General features: G+C 45.3%; 1 protein-coding gene across 1 annotated transcript in view; it reads left to right on the top strand.

Moving 5' to 3' along the window:
- The window catches only part of XDH (xanthine dehydrogenase), a gene marked incomplete at its 5' end in the record, with an annotated part of 60,812 nt that overhangs the window by 35,995 nt on the left and 6,100 nt on the right, over positions 1-18,717 (top strand). The window contains 15 exons of the mRNA XM_082672681.1: positions 260-379; positions 858-954; positions 1,933-2,057; positions 3,041-3,174; positions 3,589-3,676; positions 4,915-5,001; positions 10,218-10,409; positions 10,588-10,733; positions 11,523-11,604; positions 12,113-12,208; positions 12,845-12,973; positions 13,563-13,637; positions 15,868-15,920; positions 17,737-17,851; positions 18,510-18,575. Of these exons, the coding sequence (XP_082528807.1) occupies positions 260-379; positions 858-954; positions 1,933-2,057; positions 3,041-3,174; positions 3,589-3,676; positions 4,915-5,001; positions 10,218-10,409; positions 10,588-10,733; positions 11,523-11,604; positions 12,113-12,208; positions 12,845-12,973; positions 13,563-13,637; positions 15,868-15,920; positions 17,737-17,851; positions 18,510-18,575 (1,605 nt within the window). The remainder of the gene's footprint in view (positions 1-259; positions 380-857; positions 955-1,932; positions 2,058-3,040; positions 3,175-3,588; positions 3,677-4,914; positions 5,002-10,217; positions 10,410-10,587; positions 10,734-11,522; positions 11,605-12,112; positions 12,209-12,844; positions 12,974-13,562; positions 13,638-15,867; positions 15,921-17,736; positions 17,852-18,509; positions 18,576-18,717) is intronic.

Below are 18,717 nucleotides of genomic sequence, written 5' to 3'. Positions count from 1 at the left end.
CTGGGCAGCTTCTCAAGAGGCTGCCATCAGATACTAGTTATCTCCAAGTCCTATTCCAGTTCTACTGATTCTAAACACTTATGAAGAAGCACATAACCCCAAATAGTAGGATAAGAACATGAAGAGGCCTCAGGACATTCCTTAAATGTACCTTAAAAAATTATGGGGGTGAGACTTCCTTTGCTTTTTTGAACAATCAGAAATAATTTGCTTCACGAGGAGCATGTTATGTTCTTTAACCATCTGGCTCTGCTCCTAGGTGACTTGTGTTGGGCACGTCATTGGTGCTGTGGTCGCCAACACCCCAGAACACGCACAGAGAGCCGCCCATGGAGTGAAAGTCACCTATGAGGATCTTCCAGCCATTATCACGATTGAGGTAACTGGGGAATGGGCTGCCTGGAGAGGGGAGAGCTACCTGTTCCTGGAGACACCTTTATTAGGATCCTCTAGAGGAGATTCAAACAGCAGGTGGAATCTGACCCGATAAGTTTTTAAATCTCCTCCAGCCTGCGATTGTGGGTCCTATGAATCCTTCCCCATCATGATCCTAGACTCAGTCCATAAATGGCCAAGCTGCGTTCTTCCTTCCCAGTTTCAGCTCCAGCTGGTTCCTTGAGGGATTCTTTGCTTTCCTCAAGATCCAGGGTTGTATGTCTATATCTAACGAAATAGAGAAATAGGATACCTTGGGCTACAATTGAGCTTTAAGTCTATATAAGAAACTTACAGAGATGGCTGTGTGACTTATGTGGGAAGAGAGAGGTAATAATTCCAAGAGCTTCTCTTCCCCAATCCCTTTAAGCCACCTTCTGTCCTTTAAAGCCAAGTCACTGAAGCTTCGTTTTAATCCTCAGGATGCTATAAAAAACAATTCCTTTTATGGATCTGAGCTGAAGATTGAGAAAGGAGACCTCAAGAAGGGGTTTTCGGAAGCAGATAATGTTGTTTCAGGTATGGCCGCGTGATGCAGCAGTGGGAATGGGGTGGCCCTGGTTTATGAGTTAAATTCAAGAGCTGTACCTGAGCCCTGGAGCAAGGGAGTGATTTCCTGACATTTCCTAACAGAAGAGTCTCTGTTGTTTGTCACAAAATACTAGACAGGTGGCTGGGAAAGAACTTCAGCGTCTTAATCTCTACTCTCCTGTCTCTAGACTGGACATACCTAAGTGGTTCTGGAGACATTATAATGTGTTGGATTTGGAAGACTGTCTAGGGAAGATAAGGGTCACAGATGTCTCTAACACGATATTGTAAAGCAATTATACTCCAATAAAGACTATAAAAAAAAAAAAAAGGTCACAGATGTCTGACCAGTCTTGGGTCTGCCCAGCCTCTGGCTACACAGAGTCTGGTCCTCCCCATCTGCCTGAAGGCAGTCTTCACCCATCTCCAGCTACTGCTCTCTCCTCTCCTCCCCCTTTCCCTCCCGCACTGGGAAATTAGGTCCAGAGCTCTCACCCCAGAGCAAGGCTGCCTAACAGCCCCCTTTGGCGATGGTTTTCTACATTGGTTTCTGTACATCGCTAAGTTACTAGTATGCCAGCTATCCAGCTGGACTGACAGCTTGGGGTCTGGGAGATGCTGTTTATTTTCAGCTTCTGAATCACATCTGTTAATTCCTTTTTTACTTTTTCCAAAATTTTACAATGATAGTCTAAAAAGCTTTCATTTCCGCTGGCTGCAGCAGGAAGGGAGCTTCCCACCTGATGCATTTCAGTGTCGTTCTGATCTCTTTGTTAGCGTGCGGGGGTTCAGCTCCCAGATGGCTAAGACTTTGAGACCCTTTTCCATCCCAGTTGGGGAACTGAAAGGGTACCTGTGAACAGCTGGTAACTGCACAGGGCCCTGCATGAGTACATTCTCTCCTTAAGCAAACTCACCGCCTCTGCAGCATCGGGCTCACTGTGGGGAGTCTTGTTGCTTCTCCAGGCGAGTTGTACATCGGTGGCCAAGAGCATTTCTATCTGGAGACTCACTGTGCCATTGCTGTCCCGAAAGGCGAGGCAGGGGAGATGGAGCTCTTTGTGTCCACACAGAATACCATGAATACCCAGGTAGGTGTCCAGTGGGTCAACAAGGGGCCGGGGAAGAGGGAGACATGGGCTGATCCAGGAGGGCATGTGAAGGTAGTGGTTCGAAGCCAGGCCCTGTCACCAACAAGCTGGTGTCATTGAGCTTGTTATATAACTTTCTCATCTATAAAATGGGGCCTGCCCAGGACGTTGTAATGATTAGATGAGTTTTAAAACTTGGATAGAGCCTAGAAAATGTTAGCTATTATCATTCCAGTGCTGTATTGCCTTGGTCAGATCATATCTGGCCTCAGTTTCCTCATCTATTAAATGAAGGGGTTGTGCTAAGTGAGAGCCATGGGGACCACTACATTAGCTGCAGTGGCTCAAATATTCCTCATTTCTCTATTGCATGTAATAGGACGGTGGTTGCCAGTGTTTTGGGCAGCTGGTCTTACCCTCGTGACCCACCAGTTCCTGGCCAAATGGAATGAATTTTGGCTCTGAAAGTAGGCTGTGAACAGCTGCTCACCCCTCTGGTTAAAAATGAGTGTCTAGGGGCTTCCCTGGTGGCGCAGTGGTTGGGAGTCCGCCTGCCGATGCAGGGGACACGGGTTCGTGCCCCGGTCCGGGAAGATCCCACGTGCCGCGGAGCGGCTGGGTCCGTGAGCCATGGCCGCTGAGCCTGCGCGTCCGGAGCCTGTGCTCCACAACGGGAGAGGCCACAACAGTGAGAGGCCTGCGTACCGCAAAAAACAACAACAACAAGAAAACAAAACAAAACAACAACAACAACAAAAAAAAACAAGTGTCTGAATTCAGTGCACAGTGACTGATGTGCGCCAGACCCTGGCACCACTACCCAAGGGCTGCCCTGGGACAGGAGGGGGATTCTCGAATCAAGGAATTTCAGAGTTCATAGCAGTAATTAGGCTTCTGTGTATCGGGTAGGCTCTGCGTCAGGCCTGAAGTAAGTCCAGGTGGCATATGCATTCACTGGGAGTATTTTGTTCTTTTGCCCACAGTCCTTTGTTGCAAAAATGTTGGGGGTTCCAGTAAACCGGATTCTGGTCCGAGTGAAGAGAATGGGAGGAGGCTTTGGAGGGAAGGAGACCCGGGGCATCGTGATGACTGTGGCTGTGGCCCTGGCTGCATACAAGTGAGTTCCCCCAGTGGGCTCTGGGAAGAGGAATAAGGCTGCCTCTGCCAGGAAGGCTTCCTGGATTCCCCCCTTTGGGAAGTAGATTCCCCTTGCTTCAAATTTTCACAGCCCTCGGTGTTTAGAACTCGTGGGCATAGGGGTGAGGGCAACATCACCTGGTTCATTGTATTCAAATGCATGTGTCCATGTCCTATCTCTCCTACCTGGCTGTGAGGACCCCAAAGGTAAGGACACACTCCACACCCCATACCCCACACCTGGATGTCCCCCACCTTGTCCAGCACAGTGTCTAGAGAGCGAAGCAGTCCAGTGTACCAGGTGGAGAAAGAAGGCTTCCTTGCTGTTTTTATCCCTGAGACTCACAGGGCTGGGCTGTTGTAGAGGTTTCTCATGCTCTGGTACCTCCCCCAGGACTGGCTACCCGGTGCGCTGCATGCTGGATCGTGATGAGGACATGCTGATAACTGGCGGCAGACACCCCTTCTTGGCCAGATACAAGGTTCTAGATGTCGGGGGCTGTGTCGGGTGGGCAGTGCCCTCTGCTTAGGAAACTGGGGATAGAGATTCAGGGATCCTGGGATACACTCTGACTTTTGTCATGACTGCCTGTAGAAATTCAAAGAAGGAATAACAAGGAGAGAAATTCAAATCAACCAACAGCAACATAGGAGGGTGATCCTGGGGGAGGCTGGCAGGCCACTTCCCAAGAGATGCCACGGGATGCTGTGCGTGACTTCTGTGAATTCGCTGGGGTCCAAATCTGGTCCTTGTCCACTCAGGCTCGGAAACATGATTTGTCAGCAGATCTGGGGTGAATCCATCCCACAGGATGGCCTAATGTTAATGTGTTTACAGCCTGATGTCAAAGTCAGAATGACCACTTAGTAATCTCCAATGAGAAATGCAACTTTCCAGGGGCCTGGTCAGGTATAAGCTGTTAGGGTGCCTGCTTGGCCAGAACATGTATGGCTGGGCACTACCCAAGTGCCCTGTGGGACTGTCCCTTTTCTGGGCTTCTGTGGATGACCAACTACTGTTCTGACCATGCATCCTCCTCTCTACACACCAGTAGAACCTTACAGGTCCCAGTCTGGTGCTATAAACCTGGGAGCCCTCTGTCTCCACAAGTTGGCTTTGAACATCTCCTCTTTGGCCTCTTCTGACTTTATTCCATGATTTAACTCACCAAAAGGGATTGCATTTCTCTTATTCCCAAATTTTTGTGGGCTCCAAGAAAGTAACTTGGTCTTGTGGGGTTTCAGGTTCCTTGCTCATGAAATGGCCTGTCAGGGTTTGTTTAGATAGTTTACACGAGGTTGGGGATGTGAAAGCACTTTCATGCTTGTGCAAGGTGTAACTTTTGCTGTCTTCTGGCCAAAAGCTGTGAGCGAGTCTCCAGTTTCTCTCCTAGTTTCTCTTCCCAGCCCTCCCCTCCCTGACCTATCATGACCCGTGTTCTTTCTTCTACCTCCTCACTTCCGTTGGTAGAACCAGAAGCCAGGAGTAGGGAGGAAGAAGGAGGAGTGTAGGGAGAAGGGGCGTCCAGGGTCCATCACTGGGGAGATGTTGGTTCCTCTCTTCTTCACCTGTGAGGTCTGGTGATCTCTTAAGTTCGACTTTATTTTGTGGTGGGATGTCTTATTCTTTCTGTTTTCTCCAGGTAGCGTAAGTGGGAGGAGATGGCTAGAGACAGACAAAGGAAGGGGACAGTTGAGAACTCACTCTCCTTTTTTTCAGGTTGGCTTCATGAAGACGGGGAAGATTGTGGCTGTGGAGGTGGATCACTACAGCAATGCCGGGAACAGCCAGGACCTCTCTCTCGGTGTATGTAGGATGTGCCCTTGCATCCGGGGTGACTGGGAGGTCACGGGTGTGCCCCATAGCATGTTTGCACATGCGGGAATAGGCCTCCTCAATCCTTGCCTGTTGTTGCAATAGCCTCCTACTTGGTCCCCACCTTCAGGTTCTCCATCCTTGGTTATTCTCTAAAGCATGGAAGTGATCATATTACTTATCTGACTAGAAACTCAACCTTCTGGTGCAGGATATTTTGCCAAGCAAGTAAAGTTAGTTACAAAACTTTATGTATAGTATGGTGACATTGAGTGCATGAATGTAATACTAATTTGTGTGTGTGTGTGTGTGTGTGTGTGTGTGTGTGTGTGTTTAATGATATGCATGACAAAAGTCTGATAGACCATACTCCAAACAGTGACTGGGTGGGATTAAGGGGGGATACTAACTGTCATTTTCTATATTATGCATTTCTGTGATGTTTGAATTTTAAATAATGACTTGATTTACCTTTTTAAAAATAATTTAATGGAAATATAGTTTGCATAACATAAAGTTCACCCATTTGAAGGACAGTTGACCTTTGAACAACGCAGGCATTAGGGGCACCACCCCCAACCCCACAGTCAAAAATCTGTGTTGGGCTTCCCTGGTGGCACAGTGGTTGAGAGTCCGCCTGCCGATGCAGGGGACATGGGTTCGTGCCCCGGTCCGGGAAGATCCCACATGCCGCAGAGCGGCTAGGCCCGTGAGCCATGGCCACTGAGCCTGCGCGTCCGGAGCCTGTGCTCCGCAGGGGGAGAGGCCACAACAGTGAGAGGCCTGCATACCGCAAAAAAAAAAAAATTCTGTGTATAACTTTTGACTCGCCCAAAACTTACCTACCAATAGCCTACTGTTGACTGGAAACATAACCAATCACATAAACAGTCCAATTACACATATTTTATATGTTATATGTATTATATATGTATTTTTACAATAAAATAAGTTAGAGGAAAGGAAATGTTCTTAAGAAAATCATAAGGAGAAGAAAATACAGTACTGTACTATATTTATCGATACTGTAAATTTACATGATCTGTTTATAGGATGAACCGTCTGTCTGTAAGTACCTACATCAATATTATCTTATATGATACAAAACACTGTAGATGTTATTTGAATTACTAACACTAGACATCAACAATGAAAAGATAATGTGAAAGAGAAATTCATGTTTATTTACAGATACAGTGATTCATGCATTGATAACGAAGAAGCAGCAGTATGATTGCTTTATGGTAGCCCAGTGTAATCAATACGATTGCTTCAGGATAGCCTAGCCTATACACTAATGAATGAATCGTTATAAAATTTTTATGACACACAGTAATTTTTATGGCATATAGTATATGATTACAGTCATAGACATAATATAGTACTGAAAACATCGTTACATTTTTAAAAACCCACTTCCCTGTGATGATAGGCTGAGAGGCAGTTTCTCCAATTACAAGAGAGGGGCATACTGAACAGTAATATAATTCTTTGAAAGCAAAGTTATAAAACAGTAAGAAAACTAACATATTATTTTATATTTAAAATCACTTACGTTATACCTATGTAAGGATAGACTAATATCTACATATATCCTATGCATTCATGTCATACCTTTTCCTTAATTTTTTGGTATTTCTAGCCTCTTCAGTTCATCTGTGAAGTTTTTCAAATTGTTGCAAATCTCCAAAATAATGTCCAATATCTTTATTGAAAAAATATGCTTATAAGTGGACCCACACGGTTAAAACCATATTTTTCAAGGGTCAGCTGTTCTACAATTTAACGGTTTTAGAACATTTAAGGAGTCAGGCAAGCATTATTGCAATCCAGTTTTTTTAACACTTCAGTCACCTCAAAATTATCTCTTATGCCCATTTGCAGTCACTCCTGTTCCTACCCCTCAGGCCCAGACAACTGCTAATCTACTTTCTGTCTTTACAGATTTTCCTTTTGTGGCCAATTAATATAAACGGAATCATATACTATGTAGTCTTTCTTGTCTGGCTTCTTTTCTCTCAGAATAATGTTTTTGAGGTTCACCCGTGTTTTAGCATGGATCATTCCTTCATTCCTTTTTATTGATGAAGAATATTCCGTTGTATGAATAGACCATTTTTTGTTTTCCATTCACCACTTTAAGGACATTTGGGTTGCTTCCAGTCTTTAGCTTCATGGATAATGCTGCTTTGAACCTTCTCATATGACATATATTTTTGTCATTTTGAAAATTAACCAAGTTACCTTGGGGGTACTACCTTTTAAGTTTTTTAAATCTTAATTTTATAACCATATTAGTTATATATGCATAGATTCTTGTTAAAAAAGAAGTCAACCATTTCAGGAGAAGCAGAAGTTCCCCATTTTTCCCACTTTGAATGTGCTAAGGGCTTCTCTAATTGGCTCAATTAGGAAACATTATACTTCAGATCTAGTGTAGGAAACTGTTCAAAAAAGAAAACATTTCTGGTAGTCTCACCAAATATAACACTTGCTTCTTGGTGTTGTAGGAAAATCAGGTTGAAAAAGATATAGGACTTATCCCCAAAGATTTTACAAGTGTTAAAATTCAATCCAGCAAATATTTATCAAGCCCCTAGGGTGATGACATATAGAAGAATATGGCATTGTTTCTGCTCTCTAGAAGGTCACAGTATGGTGGGAGAGACAGATAATAAAAGATAAAATGAAGTACAATTGACAAAGTGCTAAGGGAAAGCAAAAATGGAATTGAGACATATAAAAATCATGTAGGATGACTAAGACTGAAAAAAATCAAAGAACCCCAAAAGCAACCTGTGGGAAAGAGGCTATAAATGGGGAAGTAAATTAAAGCCAAAATGAAACGAACAAACAAAAGCTACCATTTAGCTCATCAGAGAGATGAGTTATCACACTTTAAAGAAAGAACAGGATGCTATAAAAATGAAGCAGTCTAAGAATAAAAATGAAGCCTTGTGAATTAAAACTGTGAAAGCAGAAGGGTTGAAAGAAACTTGAGGTGCTCTCTTAAAAAAAGAGAAAACAATGGGGAAAAATAGCAAGAAAATACAAGAAAATCTGAGGACCAGCCCAGGAGATCCAAATAATAGACGTTTCAGAAAGAAAGAATAGAAAAAAGAGAGAGAAGGAAAACTATTAAGAAATAATTCAAGAAATTTCCCAAAACTGTTGGGCATATATTTTGAGATTAAGAGAGCCCATCCAGTAACCAGCACAATGAAGGAAGATAGACTTATGCTAATTTACATTATTGTGAAATTTTAGAAACCTGAGGACAAAGGAGATTTTACAATTTTCAGGGGGGAAAAAAACCGGAACTCATTCCAAGAGTTGGAAAGGCCTTGGTTGGATTTCTCAATACTGGGGAGCTAGAATGCACTAGTAAAATGCCCTCAAAATGCTGAGGGTAAATGGGAAACGTAGTGCCAACCTAGAATTCTGTATACAGCCAAGTCATGAATTAAGGGTGAGAGTAGAATAAAGACATTTCAGACATGCAAGTTCTCAAAAATGTACCTTTAGATATACACTTTTGGGGAAGATGTTGACGGTTGTACTCCAATCATATAAGGGTGTAAAACTAAGAAAAGGGAAAACATGGGATCCAGAAACAGGAGATTCAATGTGGAGAGAGGCAGAGGGAATCCTTGGGATGAAAGTGAGGGGAAAACTCCTGGGCGACAGCTGAACAGAAGCCTAGGGGCTGCCAATTTAGATTGAAGTTGGCCAGAAGGCTCCAGAAACAATTTCTTCAAAAAGATGAGATTAATAGAAAATCAAATGTGTTTGAACATATTGAAAACAAATTTGTAGTAATATGTGCATAGAAAATGAAGCAAATGAAAAAAGTAAAGATAATTGTTAACTCCAAGGGGGGAAATATTATCAAGAAAGAGAAGTAAACCTAGTATAACTACATGGTTCAGCTGTAAGTGATGTTTATAGAATGATTAAATGGACAGTTGATGAGAAGAAAGTATAACTATACAAGGACGAGGCGAGATAGGGAGCTGGTGTATATGTAGAGAAAGGGGGCTGGGCGGGAACTAAATCCTCCTTTTCCATGATGGGAAAACAGTATAAAAAGTCTAAAACTGAACAAGTGAAGAAGTGGCAATATAAACATTATTTAGAGACGTGGAGGACAATGTAAATAGCTGACAGATATAAACATTATTTAGAGACGTAGAGGACAATGTAAGTAGCTGACAGAGAATAAGTGGTTGCTTCTGGGCAGTGGAGGGAAGAAAACGGAGGCAGCTGCTGGTTTGTATAACGTGGCTTATGGAAGTATTTGATTCTTTAAACTATTTGCAGTACAAGTTTAATGAGAATAAAGTCACCAATTTTTTAAAAGAGGCAAGTGATCAATTCCAACTAGAAGATCTGGGAGGGACTCCTCCATGTGGGAGCTGAATGGGGATTTTAGCAGGTGGATATGGTGGGGAGGGGCCTTACGGGTGAGAGTAACATGCAGTCAGAAAAGAGGATCAAAAGTATATTGGGGGGACTTCCCTGGTGGCGCAGTGGCTAAGAATCCGCCTGCCAATGCAGGGAATGGGGGTTCGAGCCCTGGTCTGGGAAAATCCCACATGCTGGGGAGCAACTAAACCCGTGCACCACAACTACTGAGCCTGCACTCTAGAGCCCGAGAGCCACAACTACTGAGCCCACGTGCCACAACTACTGAAGCCCACGTGCCTAGAGCCCATGCTCTGCAACAAGAGAAGCCACCGCAATGAGAAGCCCACGCACCGCAATGAAGAGTAGCCCCCACTCGCCGCAACTAGAGGAAGCCCGTGGGCAGCAATGAAGACCCAATGTAGCCAAAATAAATAAATAAATTTATTTATTAAAAAAAAAAGTGTATTGGGGAAAGGTCAGTAAGTGTCTTGAATTCCATGCTTAAAGATATACAGACTTTACTCTGGAGATAGTAAGTGCGACTTTGAAGCAAGTGCTTGACCTGCTATGACCTTATATTTCAGAATGAGACATAAATTAGAAGGAGGAGACACAGAAGGCCAGGAGTGCACTAAGGAGGTTTGCAATACCCCAGGAAAGAAATAATTTGGGCCCGAGGAAGAACAGTTGACTGTGGGGCTGGCAGAGGTGGGGATGCTCACAGCCCTTGAAATTCCTTTTTGGAGGAGCCAATGAAATCCATGCATCGTTCTCTCCCATTTTGGTTTCTTCTGCTTCAGATAATGGAACGAGCTCTACTCCACATGGACAACAGCTATAAAATCCCCAATGTCCGGGGCACTGGGCGGCTGTGCAAGACCAACCTGCCCTCCAACACGGCCTTCCGGGGCTTTGGGGGGCCCCAGGCATTGTTCATTGCCGAGCACTGGATGAGTGACGTCGCGGTGACCTGTGGGCTGCCTGCAGAGGAAGTAAGCGGGGAATCTGGGGGCACAAGTCAGAGGAGGTTAGCCTGCTTTGTATCTTGGACATCTCCCGTGGGGGTAGAGGATGGGCAGGCGCTGGTGAGGGGCAGAAAGCTCAACTTCCAGTTATGCCCCCCTGGTCTCTTGCCACCGACCTGGCCTCAGTGTCTCTTTCCTTGGGAAGGTACGGAGGAAGAACCTGTACAGAGAAGGGGACCTGACACACTTCAGCCAGAGGCTTGAGGGTTTCAACTTGCCCAGGTGCTGGGATGAATGCCTGAAGAGCTCTCAGTATCACGTCCGGAAGAGTGAGGTTGACAAGTTCAACAAGTAAGCGCCAGGAGGGGAAGAGCCTGACGTTCTGGGGCTTCTCTGGGTTTCAGATTCTATAGCCTTCTTGCTGAACTCAAAATAAGAATAATAACTTAATAGGTAACTTAGGAGGCTGCTGTGTTTGCTAACTCATTCACAGCCATCTCTTTAAGATCCTGAAATGGTCTTCAGCCCTGGGGCTCGGGGCTCACAGCACTCAGCGTCATAGCACATCAGTGTGGTCCATCTTCATACGTTTGTCTGCCTTCTGGGCAGACGATGGTCTAGAGAACACCAGCCTGGGACTAAAAACACCATGTTATGTGCCTACCTCTGACACTAATCTATAAATGTGACCTTGGCAGTCACTCCATCTCCTTGGGTCTCAGTTTCATCATCTGTAGAGTGGGGATAATTGTGCTGGCTCTGTCTTTCTGACAGAGTTACTTGGATAAACAAATATACAGCAAAAGAAAGTATTATCATTATCATCAGCGAGCCACAGTTCCTCCCTGGGGCGAGTAGAGTCCAAGATCACCAGAGCACTCTGACCCAATCCGAATCCCACTCAAGACTTTCAAGGGTGAGCCCTGTTTCAGTTCCACTGGAGGATCTAGAACCCAAATTTCCGCTGTTCTCATTTTGTCTACACAATTGAAGCACAACTCAGTTATGACAGAGACTAACTGGGCAATTCCAAGGATGCTTTGTTCCAATTTTACAAAGATATTGACATAAAATATGTTCGATCTGACATGAATATAGTGGAGAAGTTGCTATGAGAATTTTTTTTTTTCTTCCCTCCAGGGAGAATTGTTGGAAAAAGAGAGGATTGTGCATAATTCCTACCAAATTTGGAATAAGCTTCACAGTTCCTTTTCTGAATCAGGTAATTGCTTTATATAATTTTGTCCATCTCCACTGCACTGGGGCCCCATTTCCCCCTCTGCTTGCAGTGTTGCAAGGGAAAGCCCATTGTCACGGGAACAGAGCTGAACAGAGGAACTCTTTGCTGTTTAAATGAAAGTTGAACTTGCACATACCTACTCGATCTGGGGTCAATGTCTAGTTCTTATCTTCCTGCCTATAGGACTATGGACGTCTGTTCTGCCTTTCTGATCCCATTTCTTCGTCAGGAGAATCAGGACAAAGACCTACCTCCCTCTTAGGATAGGTGACAGAGAGATATGAAAAAAATTAAGTAGTTTTGCAAACTACTGGAAGACTATATAATTAGATCATGAGATTTATACTGCTTTGATTTTTCTGTCTGAGGTTTCTATCCAAATTTCTACTGCTGGTTTTCTTTTTCCTGGGCTCCAGTACTTTTGGTCCCAGGCCTTAAACTGAGTTAGGATTTGCTGGATTTTCTGTTTGGTATCGTTCTCTTCCCTTAGGCAGGAGCCCTGATCCATGTGTACACAGATGGCTCTGTGCTGGTGAGCCACGGGGGCACAGAGATGGGCCAAGGCCTTCACACCAAGATGGTCCAGGTGAGCAGTCTGGAGACCATGGGCATCCGCCCCAGCACTGTGGTGTCTGCGTGAGGGAAGATGCTGTGAAAAAGAGAGCAGTGCCACATACCAGAAGCAGAGCCAGGCCTAGGCTCTGGCCCTAGCCCTGCTGCTCATTTACGTGTGACCCTGGGCAAGTCTGCTCCTCCTCTTGGCCTCAGTTTCCCCATCTGTGCAAAGGGGTTGGCCAGGTGATGATTTGGGCCACTTCCATCACCAGCACTCTAGGGCTCTGTGACTGTGTGTAAGGTGTGTGTTATGTGTATGAAGGTAGCTGGCTGCCCTCGCGCACACGGGGCTCCTCCCAGGGGCTCTGAATTAGAGTTGGCATGCCTGCCTGGCTTGTGGGTACTGGCCAAACTGGATTTTTTTAAAAGCCAGGGTTAGTTTAAAAAGGCATTGTTCATCACCATTACATTTATGACTTTTTTTAATCCAACCAAACCACTCCATAAAGTGCTGCTTCAGATTCAGACAGATGTGAGAACATCCGAGTCTCAGTAGAATTATGGTTTACGAAATGATTTTCTTTTCTGTAACAGTGAATCTGAATCCCATCTTGGGGAGAAGGTAGACAAGCCCTTCCCTAGGGGGTGACGTCCTCTCTGTTCGCAGGTGGCCAGCAGAGCTCTGAAGATCCCCACCTCTAAGATCTATATCAGCGAAACAAGTACTAACACTGTGCCTAACACCTCTCCCACGGCTGCCTCTGTCAGCACCGACATCTACGGACAGGCCGTCTACGTAAGGAGCCTCAGGGGCCACCGTGCTGAGGGCCAGCCCAAGGCGGGGGGCGTGGAGAGTCCCCGGGCCGGGGGCTGGAATGGCTCCTTGCAGGCTCGTGGCTGTGGCCATGCCTCTGGCTCTCTTCTCCAGGGGACACCAAGCTAAAAGAGGGGCTCAAGAACCACAACCACTTCCATCAAGGCCAGGAAGGATGAACGTGGGAGGGCAAGGGCAGCTGGAGGGAAAGCAGGGGATTCTGGGAGGACACAAGACAATGGAGCGAAATGGAAATTCGATTGTGGGGTCAGCCAGGTCAGACCACGTGCTTTGTCTGATGTCATCAAACAAAGGCGTTTGACGGGAGAAGGCACCTCCTTAGGGATCCCTCAACATCTCCCCCTCTGTCAGCCTCAGGACTGGGTCAGGAAGTTCTCTCCAAGCAAGAGCCCACGGCTTCTACCCTGGGACTCAGACATTCCCAAGAGGGTGGCAAGGCTGTCTGAGAGGCACTATGGGCACAGCGTCGCTTGCAGGTCCTCGGGGTTTTGTTTGGGTCTGGGAATGCAGAGGACTGATGTGTCTGCCATGTGGGGCATGTGTTCTTCAGGAAGCCTGCCAGACCATCCTGCAAAGGCTGGAACCCTTCAAGAGAAAGAATCCCAGTGGCTCCTGGGAAGACTGGGTAAGTCTGAGCTGATTCAAGTCGCTTTTGCAAATGAAAGCGAAGTTAAGAGCAGGGCTTTGTCCCCGACCCTGGGCAGGAATAGGAGGTCGGGATCTAGTCGCACAGGCAAAGAGAAGTTGAGGAGCTCTGTGTACTTTCACAGGACAAGTAAATGCCCAGCCATACTGGGCCCCTCTCTACAATGTTCACAGTTGAGGGAAGTCACTTGAGGAGAATTTTTGATCCAGAATCTTGACAGCCCCGTGGGAACTAGGGGTTCGGCTACCCTGAGCCTCAGAAGACGGGGTGAGTGCTACCTCCGCCTCACTGAGAAGCCTTGGTCCCTTGGGGCTGGTTCCCTGCCCCACTTGTCTGCAGTCTTGGTGAACCTCGTTTTCTCCAAACCTCCATCTCTTGGAGGGCTGCCCCAGGAGCCTCTCCCCTTGCCCAGCTCTGGGGTCCGGAGACGCTATCTGTGAGGGGGCAGGGAAAAGATACTGCCCGCGAGTTTATATCGTCTCTGTGATTTTAAGAGTGACACAACAAGCACTCATGATAAGAATGAGCCCAGTTCTCTGATTTCTGGTTCAGAAGCCTGCATGTCAGAAACCCTCAGAGGGAGGCTGCAAGGAAGTGTCTCTCAGGTGAGAGACCTCAGCTCCTCCCATGAGCAGAAATAGCCATGGTGGCCCTGCCTCACCTTCCCCTAATGTTGGAATGAAAGGACTGGATATAACAGTAACACATAAAATGTGACCACACGTGAACCAGCGCAGATAGTACAGATCTCCCTCAACAGAGTCAAAGAAAATAAGCTATTTCTCTCTGACTCACTCACCTTACTATGCCTCACACAACCTGCACTCCCCTGCCCACATTCATAGATACCACATGCATGTGGGTTGATTCTGGTAGTTTGAATTTTAGTATGGATTTGTAAGGCACCGTAATTGTTTTTAATAATGCCTTTCCAATCCGTTGACCTGGGCTTTGTCCTCAGCTATCGGCCATGTAGTCCAGTGTTCCTTATAAGCAGATAACCCCCAAAAGGCCATTATCAGAAGGGTGTGATCAGGAGATGACAGGCATCAAAGCTCTTTAGTGTTTGTACTGTACTGAAAAATAAGCCATCACTGCCACCCCTATGATCTATGTATATATTTGATATCATGCACATATAGTAAGGATCCTAGAGAAATTTTTTCTCTAAACCTTAGTTTTCTCATCGGAAAATGAAGATAATAATCTTCATAAGTGCTGACCTTATAGGATTGCACTGAATATTAAGTAAGACAGTATCTGTAAAGGACTCAATAGCATTTGATATATAGTAAAGTGCTTGGTAATTGACAATGATCATGATGCAAACTATATCAGTAACAAGTTAAATCTTAGAGCTGTGGATATTGAAAGAAAGAGAGAGAGAGAGAGGAAGGAAGGAAAGAAGGAAGGAACGAAGGAAGGAGGGAAGGAAGGAAGGAAAGGAAGGAGGGAAGGAAGGAAGGAAGGAAGGAAAGGAAAATTTATTATGTAGTTAAAGAGATAGAATGGATGGAGAGATGAGTAGCTTTATTAACAGGAAAGTATAAGTAGGAACACAAGGCTAACATGTTAAGTATCAAATGAGCCGTGTACAGAGCTGCTGTTGTACTGCCCAGATTAGGGAGTAATGACAGAAGTGGATGAAGAGGCAAGCTTGCGCTGGTTGCTGAGGGAAGAAAAGGATTGGGACAGATATAGCAGAGGACCCACGTAAACAAAGGTGCAGACGTGTGGGGACATGAAGGATTGGGAGAGAGTGGACACTTGATTTTGGCTGGAGTAGCAATGATGTGTGTGTTACATAAAGCCAGAGAGAAGACTGGGGTCCTGAATGTCAGGCATTTGGTCTATTGCTCTGTAGGCAATGGGGAGGCGTGGAAAGCTCTAGAGGAGGGTAGTAACATGGCTAGTGTGGTGTGTTAAGATGACCCCTCTGACTTGGCTGGGCTACACGGCAGGGCGAGGAGGCGACTTGAGGCAGGAAGACCAGTTAAGAGGCTACTGCAGCGCTCCAGGCTTCAGATGACGAGGACCTGGTGCAGGGGGTACGGTGAGAAGGGGAGGTAAGGTATGGAAGTGAGAATCACTAGGAAAAAGAGTTGATCAGCTTCCAGATGAGGAAGACGAGCTTCTGAAAGCTTAGTGCTGGGCCAGTGTTTCTGGAAACCATGGTTCCCCCTTCCTGACGGCCATTTCCTCTGCTCAGGTCATGGCTGCCTACCGGGGTACAGTGAGCTTGTCTGCTACCGGGTTTTACAGGTAAGTAAGGCGCTGATCTCGCCCGTCTTACAGTGTGTCGTCATCTTAACCTCTGCAGGGCCCTCCAGCCCTGAACTCTGTCAGCCTATGGTCAGGAGAGAGCAGTTGCACCAAAATGTTTGTCTCTCCAATGGACCCCCACCAGCTTCAATTCAAAGATGCTCTAAACTGCGTGGGCTCACCCAGCTATGCGCCGGAAGCACGAGCTGTTATATCGGAAGACCTCTGTTCTAGTTCTGGTCTTAGAGTATACTATTCCACCTGGGGGAATCACTGGTTCTCTCTGAACCTGTCTCCTCATTTATTGACATAGAGGGTCAATTACCAGCCATTCGCCCCTCAGCGTTCTCCTGCAAGAACCAGAGGCGTCTGGTGTTCCGAGTTACCCGTGTGTGTTACTTTGTGCTACGCGTCACATTTCTTTAAGGAGGCTTTCCTTCAAAAGAATGAGAGGAGGATTTAGAGCACATAGTCCTGTTACAAAATGCAGAATTCAGTGGACCTAAAGTGAGTTTTAGAAAAGAGCACATATCTTCTGCAACTTTAAAATTCAGTAGCAGAGACCCTGTCCATCTGATTTAGAAGCTGTAAAAAGATATGATCGTATCTACTGTCAGCCATAATGTTTTAGCTTTCTCTGGGAAATTTAACTAGTGCCTTTTCTTTCACAGATCAGTGGATTTGGAAAATAGTTCAATGTTTGCTTTAAAAGGTCTTGTGTGAATTTATGAATATATATAAGATATATGTAACATAAATGTATACATATATACTTTTAGGGCAAAGCAATGTTTTGCCAGTGTTCCTTGGGTTATGTAATATTTGACCTACACAAACACAAACTAATGCAAATTTTCTCATAAGTTCCTATTTCATTTTTAGAGTTGATAAAACTGGGGTTATATCAGGGAACACCCAGATGAAGATGGTGAGTTCAGAGGTCAAAGAAGGTGATAATCTCCTGGGAGAAGCCTTTTCTCTCAGCCCTGTATCGGTTTTGTTTTCATGCAGATTCTGATCACATCAGCTCACACCATTATTTCTGTGGAGTGAATACAATAGCACAGATACAGAGTGTTATAAGCAGAGAACACACACACACACACACACACACACACACACACACACACACTCGTATATGTTGACTCATGCAAAATTGGAATCTTATAAGATAGTCAGGATTGAAAAAGAAAAAAATTTATAAAAGAGCATCTGCTTTTATTAGCAACCCTTTGCTCAAATCATTTGTTGAAATTTAGAAGGGATCAGTAGATGAGGAGTAATACCAGGCAAGGTGGCTGCGTTAAGAGGCACCCAAGTTGGCACGAGGTACTGATCTTATTACCTTTCACCTCGAGAAAGGTGAGCAGCCCTGTGAGCAGGTGAACTTGTATGAAAAGCTCACAAGCCGGCCCAGAAAGAACCTTTGGTTCTGAGACCTTGAATCCCTATTCAGTAGATCATTTGGAGTGTAGCTTATGTGTCCTTCATGAGCTCAGGCAGATCTGTCACCTCCATTTCTACCATGTAGAGGCCAGCATGCTGGGAGCCTCCACTGCTCAGCTCTACAGAATGATTCATATAAAGGCCATTGGCAAAGTAGAGCCAGAGACAAGGGACAAAATGCTCCGGAGTGCCTGGGTTTCATGAACAGGTTCAAAATGTTCAAAACTCATGGACTTTTTTGAAGAACAGCTGAATAAAAAATAAAACCTTTAGCGTCTCAAGATTTTAGGGGACAAGCTATCTGTGTGTGTTTGAGTGGGGGACATGTTCCTCTTAATACATGTGCAGTATTTTCTCTTTTCTCCCCCAGGACACCCAACCTTGGCTACAGCTTTGAGACAAACTCAGGGAATGCTTTCCACTACTTCACCTATGGGGTGGCTTGCTCTGAAGTGGAAATTGACTGCTTAACAGGGGATCATAAGGTAAGAAGTTTGCAGAACTTTAGTACTAAAGGGAAAAAGAGAAACGTCTGAAATTGCAATACAAAGAGCCGATAGGAATGAACTTTCTGGTTGGGAAAATAATGTGTTAAATCATGCCTTGGCAAACTTCCTATAAAGGACCAGAGAGTAAACATTTTACGTTTTCTGGGCCACAGAGACTCTGCCTCAATTATTTCACTCTGTCTTGTAGAGTGGAAACAGACATGAACGTGTGTAAACAGATGCTCATGGATGTGTTCCCATAAAATGTAATTTATGCACACTGAATGTGAATTTCGTATAGTTTTCATGTGTCACAACATATTCTTTTTATTTTTGTCACTCATTTAAAAATGTGAAAACCATTTTTAGCTCACAGGCCGTAGAAAAACAGGGGACAGGCTGGGTTCAGCCTGTGGAATGTAATTTGTGAACCCCTTCCTTACATGATCGACCCAGACACAGACAGGTTCAAAGCCTCAGGAACCTGGGGACCTGCCCTTCCTACTCAGACTCCTGCCTGAGTGTGCCCGGAGTGCTCTGCTTGTGAAAGTACTACTCAGGTTGGCACTTAATAACCTAAGGGTCACCAAGACCCCTCTATCATTCCACACATCCCTTTCTTTTCAAACTGCTTTTATTTTGCTCTCTGCACTAGAACCTCCGCACAGACATCGTCATGGATGTTGGCTCCAGTCTGAACCCTGCCATCGACATTGGACAGGTAAGACTCCTGGGGCGTCAGAGTGGTGACAGACTTGGCCACTGATGTGCCCCACCACCTCCTAGGGTCCCCAGCCACGGCATCTTGTCCACTGTCATTTTTAAGCAGGTCTGAGCACGGTACCAAGTGAGTCTCCCTGAGT

The sequence above is a fragment of the Grampus griseus genome, assembly GCF_964374135.1.
Source record: "Grampus griseus genome assembly, chromosome: 15".
Lineage (NCBI taxonomy): Eukaryota > Metazoa > Chordata > Mammalia > Artiodactyla > Delphinidae > Grampus > Grampus griseus.
Note: the sequence above shows the minus strand (reverse complement) of the source record. Positions and strands in the feature narration are given on the sequence as shown.